The sequence below is a fragment of the Labrus mixtus genome, chromosome 2 (genome assembly GCF_963584025.1).
Source record: "Labrus mixtus chromosome 2, fLabMix1.1, whole genome shotgun sequence".
In the NCBI taxonomy this organism is placed as follows: domain Eukaryota; kingdom Metazoa; phylum Chordata; class Actinopteri; order Labriformes; family Labridae; genus Labrus; species Labrus mixtus.
This window is the reverse complement of record NC_083613.1, coordinates 22,622,417-22,636,486: the sequence shown is the minus strand read 5'-3', so window position 1 is coordinate 22,636,486 and position 14,070 is coordinate 22,622,417. Positions and strand designations below refer to the sequence as shown.

At 41.5% G+C, this 14,070-nt stretch overlaps 1 protein-coding gene across 3 annotated transcripts in view; it reads right to left on the bottom strand.

Annotated features, from left to right (window-relative positions):
* Window positions 1–885: 885 nt before the first annotated feature.
* The window catches only part of fbxw7 (F-box and WD repeat domain containing 7), a 120,189-nt gene continuing 107,004 nt past the window's right edge, over window positions 886–14,070 (bottom strand). For all 3 annotated transcript variants that reach the window (XM_061056894.1, XM_061056904.1, XM_061056885.1), the window contains 4 exons: window positions 9,642–9,823; window positions 7,886–8,111; window positions 6,503–6,713; window positions 886–3,336 (listed from right to left, as the gene is read on the bottom strand). In XM_061056894.1, the coding sequence (XP_060912877.1) occupies window positions 3,068–3,336; window positions 6,503–6,713; window positions 7,886–8,111; window positions 9,642–9,823 (888 nt within the window). In that variant the 3' untranslated portion in view covers window positions 886–3,067. The remainder of the gene's footprint in view (window positions 3,337–6,502; window positions 6,714–7,885; window positions 8,112–9,641; window positions 9,824–14,070) is intronic.

The following is a 14,070-nucleotide window of genomic DNA, read 5'->3' as shown; positions in this document are numbered from 1 at the left end:
GAAGTCGTTTAAACAACAATCTGGCATGTTGCTTTGTTGACAACAAAACCCACATGGTCTTTAGTAGCTGATGAGCAGGTGCAACATTACTTAGAATAGGTCGGATTTCAAGACATGTAACTAGGGATACATAGGTTCAACATCGGTATTGGTCGATATTAGTCCTGGTGACGAACATCATCCCATCAGCATATAATGTGGCACGATCCATCGCAGCAGCCCATATGTATATGTTGGGTTGTATCAATTAAAGGCTGGCATCTAGTACACCTAACTACTGATTCAGACAAGAGGTTTTTTTTTAAATTGGGCAGAAGATGTCACCTGTTGGAAAAACTCTGATCTGTTTTCAGTTTTAAACATGAGAGAAAATGTCAGTACTGTGGGAGTCATACACCAAGGAAGTCAGGAAACAAACATCAGTATCAGAATCCTCAATCAGCTAAATAGGTTTTTGAAACATCAGTTATCTGCCCTGATTTTCAGAATCTGATCATCTCTATTTCCATGTAGTAAGCCTGCAAAGTTCAATGGCTATGGGCGCATTATATTTAAAGGGCATAGGAGACCCACACATTCTTGGAGCAGATGCATTTCAGAGAGTTTTGCTTAAAAATTTGGTAATTTTCAAATTTGAGCCCCAGATTATGTTGAATAGATCATTTTTCACAACGTAAATTCATTTATAATCATAAACCTAACCTAACACAAAGTCAGTTTAAAATTGTGCTTTTTTCAAAATGATTATGACATTGTGCCCTGCATGAGGTACATACACCTTGGACAAGTATAACCTGTTCATCTGTTTTTACTGAATCTAAGGTCTTTACTCTATCAGGTGTGCAGTGATAAATCCGGCCTGTAGAGAGATAACTGTCGAGAGTGTTCCCTCATGGTTCTTATTAACCAAATAATTTGCTTTATTGAACATATAAGATGCCTTCACACAGGTAACAAAAACAGACAACTGATATGCTTGAAATCAAAAAAGAAAAAACCCACATTTTATTGCACTTAAGTTATAAGAAAATAAAATTCTAAGTGAATCAAACAAATACACAATCCCTTTAAGGTTTTTTCTGTCTGTTTTCTTTTTTGCCAGGCAGTTTACATGAACTGAAAAAATAAAACACCTGCAACAAATCTGATTTCTCAAACCAGATCATAAATTAAAACGGAGAAAACAACGAGAGGAGATAGAGCGAGATTGTTTTCTTTTTTTTCTTTTTTAATATACAGTGTTATACCACTTTCACAGTTCAGCTTGAGTTGTGACTCATGGAGATTGAGACGACTTTTCGTTTGGCTACAATGTTTCTGTTCACGTTTTGTTGCCTTTTTGTGTATTTTCCCCCACTGACGATCCACGAGGCCGCTGATTTTTATCTGCAACATGTAACACTAAGACTCCTGCAGCCTGTCAAGTGATGCTTGTGATGGTCTCCTCTGTTGCTTCAGACATCTTTGAATGTAACAACAATCACACAGGAATACGGACAGTTCTGTCATTCCAATCTGATACATCTGCTAGTTTTTTTTTTCTTTGCCAGTCCACACAGCGTTTGTACATTTACCCAAAGGACAAGCTGAGAGAGCTTTGTCCCAAGGAATGTGTTTACAAGTTAACACGCTAACACACTCACGCACGCACACACACGCACACCAACAGTGTACATCCCCTTGTTTCCTCTATGCAGGCAATCCCATCAGAACCTGTTGGATGCTCCCTCCTCTCAGCCTCGTAGAGGCACGTTTGGCTCAAGTTTCAGTGGCAAAAAAACAAACAAAATAAAAACAAAAATGTTGGATGTTATCTTTTGTCATCTTTTGTTTCTTAAGTCCAAACATACAAAGTTCAATTTGGAATTTTGCCTGGGACTAAAACGTCACAGCAAGTAAAAGTTCCCTCTCTCTCTTTTTTTTTTTCCATTCATCTAGCAGCATAAATACAGTTTGGCCACCGGGGGAAACAGAAAAGGGTACGGGGCTCAGGGAGGGGGCTTTGGGGGCATTAATCCACAGCGCTTAGAGTAAACAACTTTTACTCCCTCCTCTCATCACAGCACTGGCATTGAGGAAACCACCCCAAGAAAAGTGAAAAATGTGGACAGCATTGGTGTTTTTGTGGAGACCAAACCAACCCAGGTTTGTCGAAAAACAGAGAGGAAGAACAAACAACTCAAATAAACAGATGGAAAAAAAAAACAAACCTTGTGACATAATGACAGCAAACCTAAACAGAGCAGCTTTCTAATACTGGGATTTGTTGCTGTTGGCAACCGCGAGGACAGAAAAAAAAACAAGAGGAACCCCCTTTCATGTGATAAACCAAGAACGGATTGAAATTCACAGTTGTGTTTGTGTGCGATACTGTAAAGAAATCAAACTAATGAAACCGAGTGGAGAACAACAAGAACGGAAATGGAGTGACGAGAAACAAGCCTGATGACAGGCTGAACCCTCCAGTCTACAACAAGCAGCTCTTCACCTGTAACTGTGTTTGAGTTTTACCACCTTCCTCGACTTGACTATGATTTGAATGTGTGGGGCGCGCATTGTTGGGAGAGGGAAGGGTTATGTGTGGAGGAGGGGGGCACTTTAAAAAATAATATATCTCTGTACATCTCAAAATCTGTCAGGCTTGAGCAAAACCAAGTCTCTGTTCGAAGCTGACCCTGAACCGAAAGGGCAGAGGGTCACTTCAAAGAGTTCAGTCTTCTTTTCTTTACTCCCTCTTCTGCTTTCTCCCAGCCAATTCAGGGACAGATCAGACATCCCCTCCCCTTTTCTGCTTAGTTTTAAGCCCAATTCCCTCCGACTGCTCCTAGTTGTGGAGGGTCAAAAGCAGGGACTGACCCCGTGTGATGGTCTGCGGCTCGGTCGGTAACATTTGCCCAAAAGGGACACAAAGGGGGGAAGATGACGGTCGTGGACAGGACAGTTGTTGTAGATTAAGCGAGTTTGGGTGAAGAGTGTTGGGATTTCCAGGTGCCTCATCTCCCATTCCCTATCTCTTCTTTCCAATCAGCGCTTGGCTTTCTTCGTCCTTCCCCATCGCATACCATCCTCACTTCATGTCCACGTCAAAGTCCAGCACCAGCAGCTTGGTCTCCTCCGTGCCATTACGGCTGCCCACTGCACACACCAGCTTGGTGTTGGAGGCTCTGATACGCCACACCACACCGCCGCTGCCGCCACTCTCCAGAGTCACCAAGTTTCGGATGAACTCGCCGGTCTTCAGGTCCCACAGTTTGACTGTGCCATCATCCGAGCTGGTGATGACAAAGTTCTTGTTGAACTGGAGGCACGTGACGGCGCTCTGGTGTTTGTGGGGACCTGTAGACAGAGTGAAACAGAAAGTTAGAGGGATGAAATAAGAGAAAGGTTTGGTCTTTGTGACTTTGCAGGAATGCGGAGACCTTTATAGGAACCTTTCTAGATTAATTAAAAGTCTCTACCTCAAAGGAAGAAGAACAGATAAACTTAGGGGCTGTGACAGGAACAGTTTCTTCCTCAAAAGAAAAGTTGAGCATTGGATAGGAATTGCTTTCTGTTTATTTGCTATTAAATCACTGAAGTTATGTAGTAGATGGAAAAGTGTAACGCTGAGAACCAGCAGCATCCATGTGTGCTGCAGCTTCGCTCCTTCTGAGGCTTCAGTCAACTTTAGCGACTGAAACGACGCACAGCCATGAGCAGCTGGATTTGCAAGTCACAAGATCACAGGAAAAAAAATACAAGATCACACATTTCGAAAAAAGAACACACAGACAACAAGTAACTTTGCCTGTCAAGTCCCTGTGTCTGACCTCCTCCCTGGGTCAGTTTGTTTTCGGTCTAGCTTGAAGCGTGCTGGAAGCGGCAACGTTTAAAACACACTGCATCTATTTCTAACAGAGCAGAGAGTAGAATTGCGCCACTGGTACACACCTGAGATGGGCCATGGTACGTACTTGGGATCAAAGAGTTGTGGCAAAAGAACCAAAATACAGGAAGAAGTACAAAAACCAGGACCTCAGTAATCCTGTGAGACAAGAGGAAAATTCCTCTGTTTTTATTCCTGGAGCTGCTGCGAGTGTCTAACTCCTGCAGGCCGGCTTCAGGACAAGCTGCATAGAGATGCCAAGACTCTGTTCACTGTCACAGAGACTACGCAGCTCCAGCTACACCTTCGTCTGCATGCAGGCAGCTGGCAGGAGGCCACAGTTAAAGTGAAGATGGCGGCTTCACTGCCTGCACTGAGGTGACTTTATTTGTGACTGTATGTGTGCAGTGACTTAAGACTCCCACAAGGGCTTGAAAATGATGTCTTAATGAAATCAATTAGGAGAACACAGTGCTGGCAAATGAGGGTTTTATTTTAAGTTTGTATAATCGCTATTTCATTCACATGTATTGAATTTCTTTCTGCTTCCACGATTATTGCGCTTGAACATCTTTTCAATTTCTCTCTCCAGTTTGATCAAAGGCTGTTATTTACCCGAGTACACTACAATGCCGCTCTGCACCAACCCCCAACATGCCAGCCTCTCCCCTCCTCTTCCTCCCCTCTCTACATTTCCACAACAAAGCAGGCTGCTCCATCATTACCTATGCTCTCTTTGGCTGACAGTGAAGACCTTGTTGTCCGCCTATTGTCTTATCAAAACACACAAATGAATGGCAGAAAATGTCCGCTGACCTAATTACATGACCCACAAAGTGCTACAGCCCCTTTTCCCCTCCACTGTAGGGACGCAAGAACACACGTCCTCCCCCACGGCCGGTCTCGTCCCTCCCCTCTCTCTTCAGACTCACACTGGGGCATCCCTTTGTTCAGCGAGTGTGTGTTGGTGTTTGCAGGAGCAGCATACAGGGTTGTAGTTTGCTAATGAGGGTCTTTAGGGGTGGAGCACTGCTGGTTTCTGCTGCTATTCAGCAGAGGATTTCAAACTTCCTGTGAGGCGCCAATGGAGTTTGAAAGTGTTTAAACAGACACAAAGGAAATGAGGCGGTAATCAGGAGCAGCAGGAGTACAAGGTGTTGGCTGTGCACTGCATCACACACACACACACACACACACACACACACACACACACACACACACACACACACACACACACACACACACACACACACACACACACACACACACACACACACACACACACACACACACACACACACACACACACACACACACACACACACACACACACAGACACACACACACACACACACACACACACACACACACACACAGACACACAGACACACACACTAGACTAGGTTCAATTGGAGCGTCAGGTTCCAGCTATGACTCTATGCTAAGTTCTTATTTCCTTTTTATTAATTATTATTTTAAGCTGGTTTTGTATGTTCATTATATATTTAGGGTAAAATGTTCAATGTAGATCTTATCAGTGTTGCAGCCTGTTGCACAAACTCTTAACTGTGTACAGTTGTACCATCGTTACTTAAAGAGAAGCCACCAGCTAGTGACAGAATTTGAGGCAATAAGTATTGAAGTAAAACAAATGACAGAGAAGTGGCGGACGAGATAGAAAGATAAGCAGTGAAGACTTCAAATGAATTCCATTTTAGGTATTAGTGAAATGATAATGATCACCACACAATTCCAGCTTTAAAAATCAATGTCTTCAAAATGTGTCTTCATGAGCAGATGATTTTTTTTTACAAAAGAAGACCAGAGGGCTGATTATCTTTTACCAATCAAAGTGGATGTTTCTTCTTTATGGGAGTATATTTCTCTCAAAGTGTCCCTGAGGTAAGTGGTTCAGAAGAAAGGAACGCATAACAACACTCTGATACTCCTCGACAGACTACGTCGTTTTCATTCAACGTTACTAAGAAGAGCAGTTATTCTTTTCTATACAATGAAACTTTTAATATTCATAGTATAGATTTGGTAAAAGCTATGTTTCTTTTCTATTTTTTTATTATATATTATTTTATATCTCTTCCTTTAAGCCTTTACAACATTTATCCATTACCAGAAACTAGCTTTATTGCAGAATTTCGCTATTTTACCAAAACATTATTCAAGCTTTAAAGTGCTACAGGTGACTTATTCTAGAGCTTTGTTTTTAGGAATTCCTCTTTTCCAGATTTTTGTTCATTACAGATCCCCCTGGAAACTTCTGCTGATATCTCAAGTTTCCCCAGGGATTAAGAATCATTGATCTTTGATATCAAATGTTAAACAGCTCTTACACAATTCAATGTGTTGGTGGATACCTCATAAGCATGCATGCATATTCCATTTCAAATGAACGCAGAAAATAGCACAATGTACGCTCTTTTGCTTTCTAAATATCTGAGCATCACATCTCAGCATTTATTTCAGATTCATCATAGCTTCTGATATAATGAGCTCCTGACGCACGATGTCATCCTCAAACAAACCTCTCTTCTAATATCACCCATACCTTTTTTTTTAACCTTTAACCAGCAAGACAACAGTTCAGGACAACTTAAATCTCCAGGTCAGACGTTGACTCACCTTGCAATGTTTGCAGGCACTGGCCCGTCTTTATGTCCCAGATCTTGACCGTGGAGTCTGCGTTGCCTGAGACCAGGATGTTGTCTTTGAGCTCCATGCCACTGGTGAGGGACTGATGCCCCGTTAGCGTGTGAATGCAGTTGCCCGTCTCCACGTCCCAGACTCTTATAGACGTGTCCAATGAGCCGCTAACCACGTGGATCCCATCAAACTGGAGACACAGAGAATTCAAGTTCAGACTTGACACTGAATTTTAATGACAAACTGGCTGACAATCACCTTAACTTGCAATTGATGCCTAAAAGCATACTCTGTTTCGATTAGAAAACTTGAGATTACACTAATTAAAATGAATGAATTTTATCGATCTGTGAAGCATCTCTTTTTGTTCCAATTGTAGAGCAACAACACTTAAAAATCCACATGATGCAGGGTGCTACAAAAAAACAATCTATCAGTGTAGTAAACAGCCAATTCTCTGAGGGCGATGGTACCAGCTGAAAATTCACTGTAATCACACAGAGTGGGTGAAAGGACATCTTAGAGGACACAGACGAGTGCACACAAACACACTCAAAAACACACACGAGGCATTGGAACAGTCATAAAGGGTATGACAACACAAGTGTCATCAGATCATATCGCGTTTTTTTTTTGTTTTTTTTAATGGCGTTTTAGATATGGTTCACTGTCCTAGAATCAAGGACAGTCGAGAGAGGAGAGCGTCCTCGACCCAGTTACACCAGCTGTTCAGACATTTAAATTTGGTCTAGTTATTAAGGTGGAGAGAATTACTTCCAGGTTTAAGGTTTAGCAGCTGAATAAACCAACTTTATCCTACAAATACGATAAGACTGAAGTGTAAAAGCAACAATTTGGAACATGAGGAACACTACTGGGAACTGAACTGGCAATATTTTTAAAACAAGTTTTACACAAGTGTACTCGAATTTAAAATAAATCCTGCTAACATTTTTAGACTAAATGACCATCGAAGCTGCAGTTGGATATTGACCACTTCATTTTGATTGTATAAATGCTACAAGATACAGAAAAAAACATGTCTTTTAACTTTGCATCTGAAGTTCAATCTCTAAAACTCTAAAACTGGTATTTTTAAAAGTCTGTGATGACTTTTTATCTGTGGTTGATGTTTTTATTGATTAGTCCAAAAGATGTTACCTCGAGAAAGACATTTAATAATTGAACAGAATATGATTTCAAAAAAGAGTTCCCTCAGGAGGACATAACATACAAACAGATTGAAATGCAAATATAAACTTTAACCTGTAGCTTGTGCAGCCTGGTCTTAATCTATGTCTTAAAGCAGATTGTACCTGTCCATCTAGCTGTCGTGGAGCTTGTGTGTTTGAAGCCGCTCACCTGTAATGAGTACACTCTGTTGGTGTGGCCCTGCAGCGTGTGGAGGCAGGTCTCCGTCTCAGGGTCCCAAACTTTGACCATGAAGTCGTAGGCACCGCTGACCACCCGCCGCCCGTCGTACTGGACGCAGCGCACTGCTGCCACGTGGCCCATGAGGACGTGTAAACACTGACCGGTCTCAATGTCCCAGACGCGCAGTGTGGCGTCACGAGATCCACTGACCACCCTGAGGGAAAAAAAACACCAAAGATAGCAAGTCAGCGTTTTATTGTCTCAAACAATATAAAGTGTTCTAAAGAAGTCTTTTGTATTGAGCTTCAGTTTGTGAAGAAAGAACGACTTCCATTCTGAAGATTATATTCCATAGATACCTTCATTCACACATTCATACCTTGGCAGCTACACTGACATGAACATTTTCTTTCACTCCTCGAACAACGAGTAACTCACAGCTCCACATTCATGTTCATACTTGTACATTAAAAACACTCATTGAACTGAACCGGCTGCCCTGCAGCAGTGTCTTCACCCCCAGTGTGGAGAGGAAAGATTTATTACAGGTTATAGAAAAGGAAAGTCCCTTTAGGTAAGATTGTTACGCAACTTTTGCAATTCTCAGATTATTACTTTAGGACAATTTGTACTAAGAGGAAAAACGTAGGCTGCTGTAGAAAATCAGCAATTGACATTTCTTTATTAGTTTCAACCCTATTCTCAAAACGTCAATAAAAGCTGAGACATACCACCAGATTATAAAATGATCCGTTAGCTTGAAGTACTCACACAGTGCGTACTCTGTATTTAAAAAATACCCCACAGCGCTACGTAGATGGAAATCACCAACATGTTCACTGTCCGCCTGCAGCTCACAGCATTTCCACTGAGTGAGTAATCAAATGTTTTACAAAAACCTTGGTGGGCCCTGAGGCGAAAAGAGCACTCTGAGTCTCCGGAGTGTAACAGTGAGTGAATGAGTGAGCAGCGGTTCACTTAAGACAGCTCTCAGCGTATGTTTAATCACTATGAGAGCACATGCTCACTCTCAGACAGATACTGTTCTCTGAGAGTGTAGCAGAGATGCTCTTTTGGCTCGGTGACATCACTGTTCACTCGGGCGTTATGATTCTGATCATAACAGGACATGTGGGACTTCAAAGGGACAGTTCAGTCTGTTTGGACAAATGCTTCTTTATATGGGGATTTACAAGAGAATGTCCACACATATAATTTGGACCTGTTACATGCTGAGTTTATGAGATGTTGGTTGGCAGATTTGATTATCTAGTCAGAGCCAGGTTAGATTGTAACCATTATTTCGGTTCTTTATGCTAAGCTAACAGCTGCTGGCATGTCTTCATATTCAAAGAAAATAGAGGGGTATCCTTTCATCTTAATATCAGCAAGAAAGCTAATTACACATCATAAATTACCTTCAGGTTTAAACTGTGGAACTTAGAATTTGTAAAACTTTTAGGTATATTTAGTGCAGAAACTAACTTAACTAAAATTATTTTAATTATTTGTTTTGGAAACCAAAAGGCAAAGAGCCGTATCCTCAATCACTTCAAAAGCTGGGCAATGAGATGATTTATAACTCAATCCACTCGTCCATTAAAGATTAATTCTTTCAACTGACATTCATTCGCTGATTGTGCATGATATCATAATCATAACAGTGCCAAAATCTGCTACAATAGTGTTTTGTTGTTCATCCTAAACAGGCTCAGTAAGGTTTAACAATAAGATCGCTCCGTACCTTTTCTCATGTAGGTGCATGCAGCGCACTGTTGAGGTATGCCCATAGAGGGTGTGGATACATTCTCCTGTCTCTGCGTTCCAGACCTTGAGTGTGCGATCAGTGGAGCCGCTGATAATAATGTTGTCTCTCATCTGCGATGACCACACGCCCCCTGTGTGGCCCACCAATGTGCGCAAACACTGAAAAAAAAAAAAAAACAAGAGAAGAGCCTTGGTCAGTTTAATCCTCACCGCTGTTGAAACTCTGGTTGTTAGAAATGACATTCCAAGATGAAGACATTCAGGATGATGAGTTATAGGTCTCTTAGAATCACATTTGCAACTTTCAACCATACCAACTCCAGTTTGCCTTTAGGGGGCTGGAGGACGAGGAAAATGAAATTCCTGCGACCTTTAAGAGGAAACTTGAGCTCAGTCATTCTATACCGGCTGCTGTAGTGGGACAGAATCTCTCTGAGCTTCTATAATTGCTTTTACTTATCTGTCAGGAAAGCAAGAAATTCATTCCTCCTGCAGAGGGTTGACAACTGTCTTTAGTACAAAAGTGCACCCATTCATCCTCATTAGGGACGGTAGATTAGCTATTGATTAGAGTAGTTATGGAAATCTTTCTGATCAATTCAATTTGTGTTTCCAGTTTGTCTCATTTGTCCCTCGAGTTAATTATCCTAAATGTATTAAATTAAATTATTTTGGGGGGAGGGTGGGTAAAGAAGAAGAAGGGGTCTGTGCTGTGGTGATGTCGGGTTCAGAGTGGAGCGTGTTGCTGGATTGTACAACATGTGACCCCGCTGTCTGAAGCTGATAAGCTGTGATTGCCGTGCAGGGCGAGAGAGGTTTTTATTGCAGCAGAGTGAAAGAGGAGGACGATGCTGCTGCTTGTCTCTATTTAAATTAGTGGTGAAAAGAGCTTATTTTCTGTTTAATTGAAATACGACAGTTTGCTGTAATCAAACTCTAAATGATGCAAGATTTTTCTGTTGAATCAAAGCTGTGTTTGAGGATCCAAGAACCAGAATGATGGAGGGTGATTAGAGCCTACTCAAACACTGTGTGGGAGGACAGAATACCTGAATTGAAGGGCTTAGGCATCTTTATCTGTCAGCAAAACAAACATTAAATGAGTCTGTCTCTGAGAATGAAAGATTTGCCTTCTTTTAATGAACCTGTGGAGGACCTTTTTCCCCCCCCTTTTTTACACATTAGGGTTTACACAAAAATATTTAAATCTGTATTATGAGTTTTTCTATCCGTTTAAACAAACAGTGGGGAAGTAGCCACAACAGCAGCCTCAGAGCTTCAGACCAAGGAAAACTGATTTTATACCCCTATTCTATTTTTAGCCTCCTACTCGGCCTTGGCAGGAAGTATCAGAAAATAAAGGTCTGCAAGGCTAAGCTAAGCTGTCGGCGGCAAACGTGTTGCAAAGGTTAAAGTATACCAGCAGAGTTCAAGCATCACATTATAGTAGACTCACACTGCCTGATCAAAGATCACCCAGGCCATAACTGAGCCTACACAAAGCTTGCTTAAAGAGTCTCACATCTTTTTGCAAATGTCCCGCATTGTCTCTCTTTATATCATATCAAACTGAATGTCTTTGGGTTTTCCAAAGACAAATGTGACATTTGAACACATCAGCTTGGACTTTGAGATACTGGGAAGGACATTCCAGTTTTCACTCCAATTTTCATTATTTTAGACCAATTCTTTAATCGTTCAAGAGATTAGTAGACAGACAAATTGATATTGAGTATTCGTTTTGGCCCTAGCTTCAGCATTTGAGTTGTAATTTCTGCTTTTCTAATTACTGAACTAAATTGGTGTTAAGGTCAGGTCTCAACTCTCTGTTTGTTTTAAAGGGGGAGCAGGTGATCCGGGAATCAATGCAGGTGAAGCATCTGTTGGAGGACACCTCTCCCTGGATACGACGGCTGTCCACAGGTCTGCCATCTTAGATCAGCCTGACAGCTGAGACTGCTGCTGACAGCAGCACCAAGGACACACGGCTCTGTTAAGCACCAGGCAGCCACCTTTGAAGCTCTGAGATGTGTGCGGCTGGATGTGGGTAGGGGTAGGGGTAGGGGTAGGTGTGTGTGTGTGTGTGTGTGTGTGTGTGTGTGAGATTGACAGCTTTCACTACAGCTGGAGGACAGGCAAAGACAAGGTTATCAAGTGAAGACAGAGCCTTCTAGGAACATCTAAGCAGGAAAACAAGCTGTTTGAAATTCTCCTCACAGCTTGACTTCATTTCATTGTGTATTTTAGATCAATGAGACATTTTTATTTCTGTGCTTAAAATGCCCACTGAGTTGAAAGAATTAATGATTCACAAAGAAAATTTGAGCAGAAAAAAAAAGAAGTCTTTCCTTAAACTATTGATGGAAGCATCTGCTAAAATCGTGTCAACATCATGACTGATGCACTATTCAGAGACGTGTTGGGAATACTGTGGGAGAAGAATACACAAGAACATTTTTGACGCTTACGTTACACCGTTTGACTCGCTCCCCTACTACGACATCACAAGGGAATCTTTTGAAAGTTAGCGCAGAGATTCTGAGTGAAAGCAGCACAAGTGGCCAAGGAAAAAGCGTTAATACAGCTCCACCTCTGGCACAACTTCTCTACACTGTGACCAATTCCTTTTTCCATACTTGGAATTTAAAATTCTCTACCTAAGGTACGCGGCTGGAGCAGCTGCATCTCTAATGTCTCCTCCGAAGAGAAAGGACAGATGTAGCTGCTGAGCCCTGATAGCATGAGAACATAAACCCTTATAATCTTTAATAGTCCACCACGCTCATTACAAGGATTTCCTGATGAATGAAAAACAATCCAAAGTCAAACACAGTCTCCTATCAGAGCATGTAAGTGATGGATCAAAAGCCACATCATCAGTCTAATGGCATAAGGCTCCAAAAGGCGACCATTTAAAGGCTAACATCAGACTTCTTCATCTCTGTTGATCATTGTGCTGTTATCTCTCATTGATCCCACTCTGAGTAAGACTGAAGTTTGATGTTAACAGTTAAGCTTTGGAAAAGAACCCTGAGATTACTATGAAGGATTTATTTGAAATATAAAAGGCACCTGAAGGTCAAACAAATCATTCCAGAAAGGAAGGTTCTGGACTAAGTATTTCCCTGCCACCTCTGGTATTAGCGATATGAAGGACAAGAGAAGTCGGACATTAGGGGTGGGAATCGCATACAATACAATACTATATGATATGATGGGATATGATTTATGTGGCCTAGAACAAAAATACTATGATACATTTATAGATGAATGATCGGCAATGATATAATGAACCATCTCTTATATGGTATGAATATGAAATTCCGCTGCTCTTCTTTGGTCATGAAGTAGTGAAGCTGTGAGGCAAATTGGGCTTTACTTTTTAAATTCAAAATAAAATATGGGTATTTGGCATCAGCGATTTGATAATTTTGTCAAAAGAATCCGGAAGAAAATATGTCACTGAATGGATATTTTTTCTAACACCTAATAGGTATCTTGAAGAGAATTAGGATCAGCAAAAGGCGGTCGTCGGAAAGATATCTGAAATGGTTTAAAACCTCCAGATCCTCGACAGCCACTTCACTGTCCTCAAAATATAGCGAGGAAAAAGTAGAAACCCAATCCTTAGTTAACAAAGACTTTGAAAACTGTTGAACACAAAGAGGAAAAACAAATGAAGGTGTAGGTAATCCTATTGTATTGTTACTTTACCGTTTCCCTGGCATCGACAGCCACTTCATATAAGATGGTCGACTGTGCTTAATTAGCCATTCCCCTCAAGTGAGGGATTCTCTCTCTGGGGAAGAGAGCTCAGGGAGCAGCGAGGTGAAATCCACAGAAGGAGAGATGTGCTCTGAATGCAGCACCTCCAACTGAAACGGATTTAGGCTCATCTCGACTTCATGAGTAATGTAAACAAACAAATCTGAGTCGGATTAACGTTGTAGAGACCCCAAACAATGTGCTGTGTGTCTGAAAGCAGGGTGGTTTCACGGAAAGCCGTCGTGCCTGCTGGTGATGTGACTCATCGCAGACTTCCACCGCAAACACGGAGATACTGTAGCTGTAATTCACCAACCTGGCATCTATATATCCCTCTTTGGGTGAAGGAGAGATGGACTGTGCTCCATGGCTATCAGATGACCTTGAGGGACAACTGTTCTGATCAGCAAATGCTGTGACTGATATGCCAGTAATCACTAGCTGGCTGAGTGCAGACTTTACTATTTGTTGGTTGTTACAGCAGAGAGAAGCTCTCTGTTCTTTTATGTGAAACAGAAAGAGAAACCTACTGTGCCGTGATCATGCAGAATATCAATTCCTCTGCGGGGTTTTTTTTTTTTTTTTCTTTGAATGCGTTTTATTTCTGTGAAATGAAAGAGCAAGTCCCCAGCACAACCTGA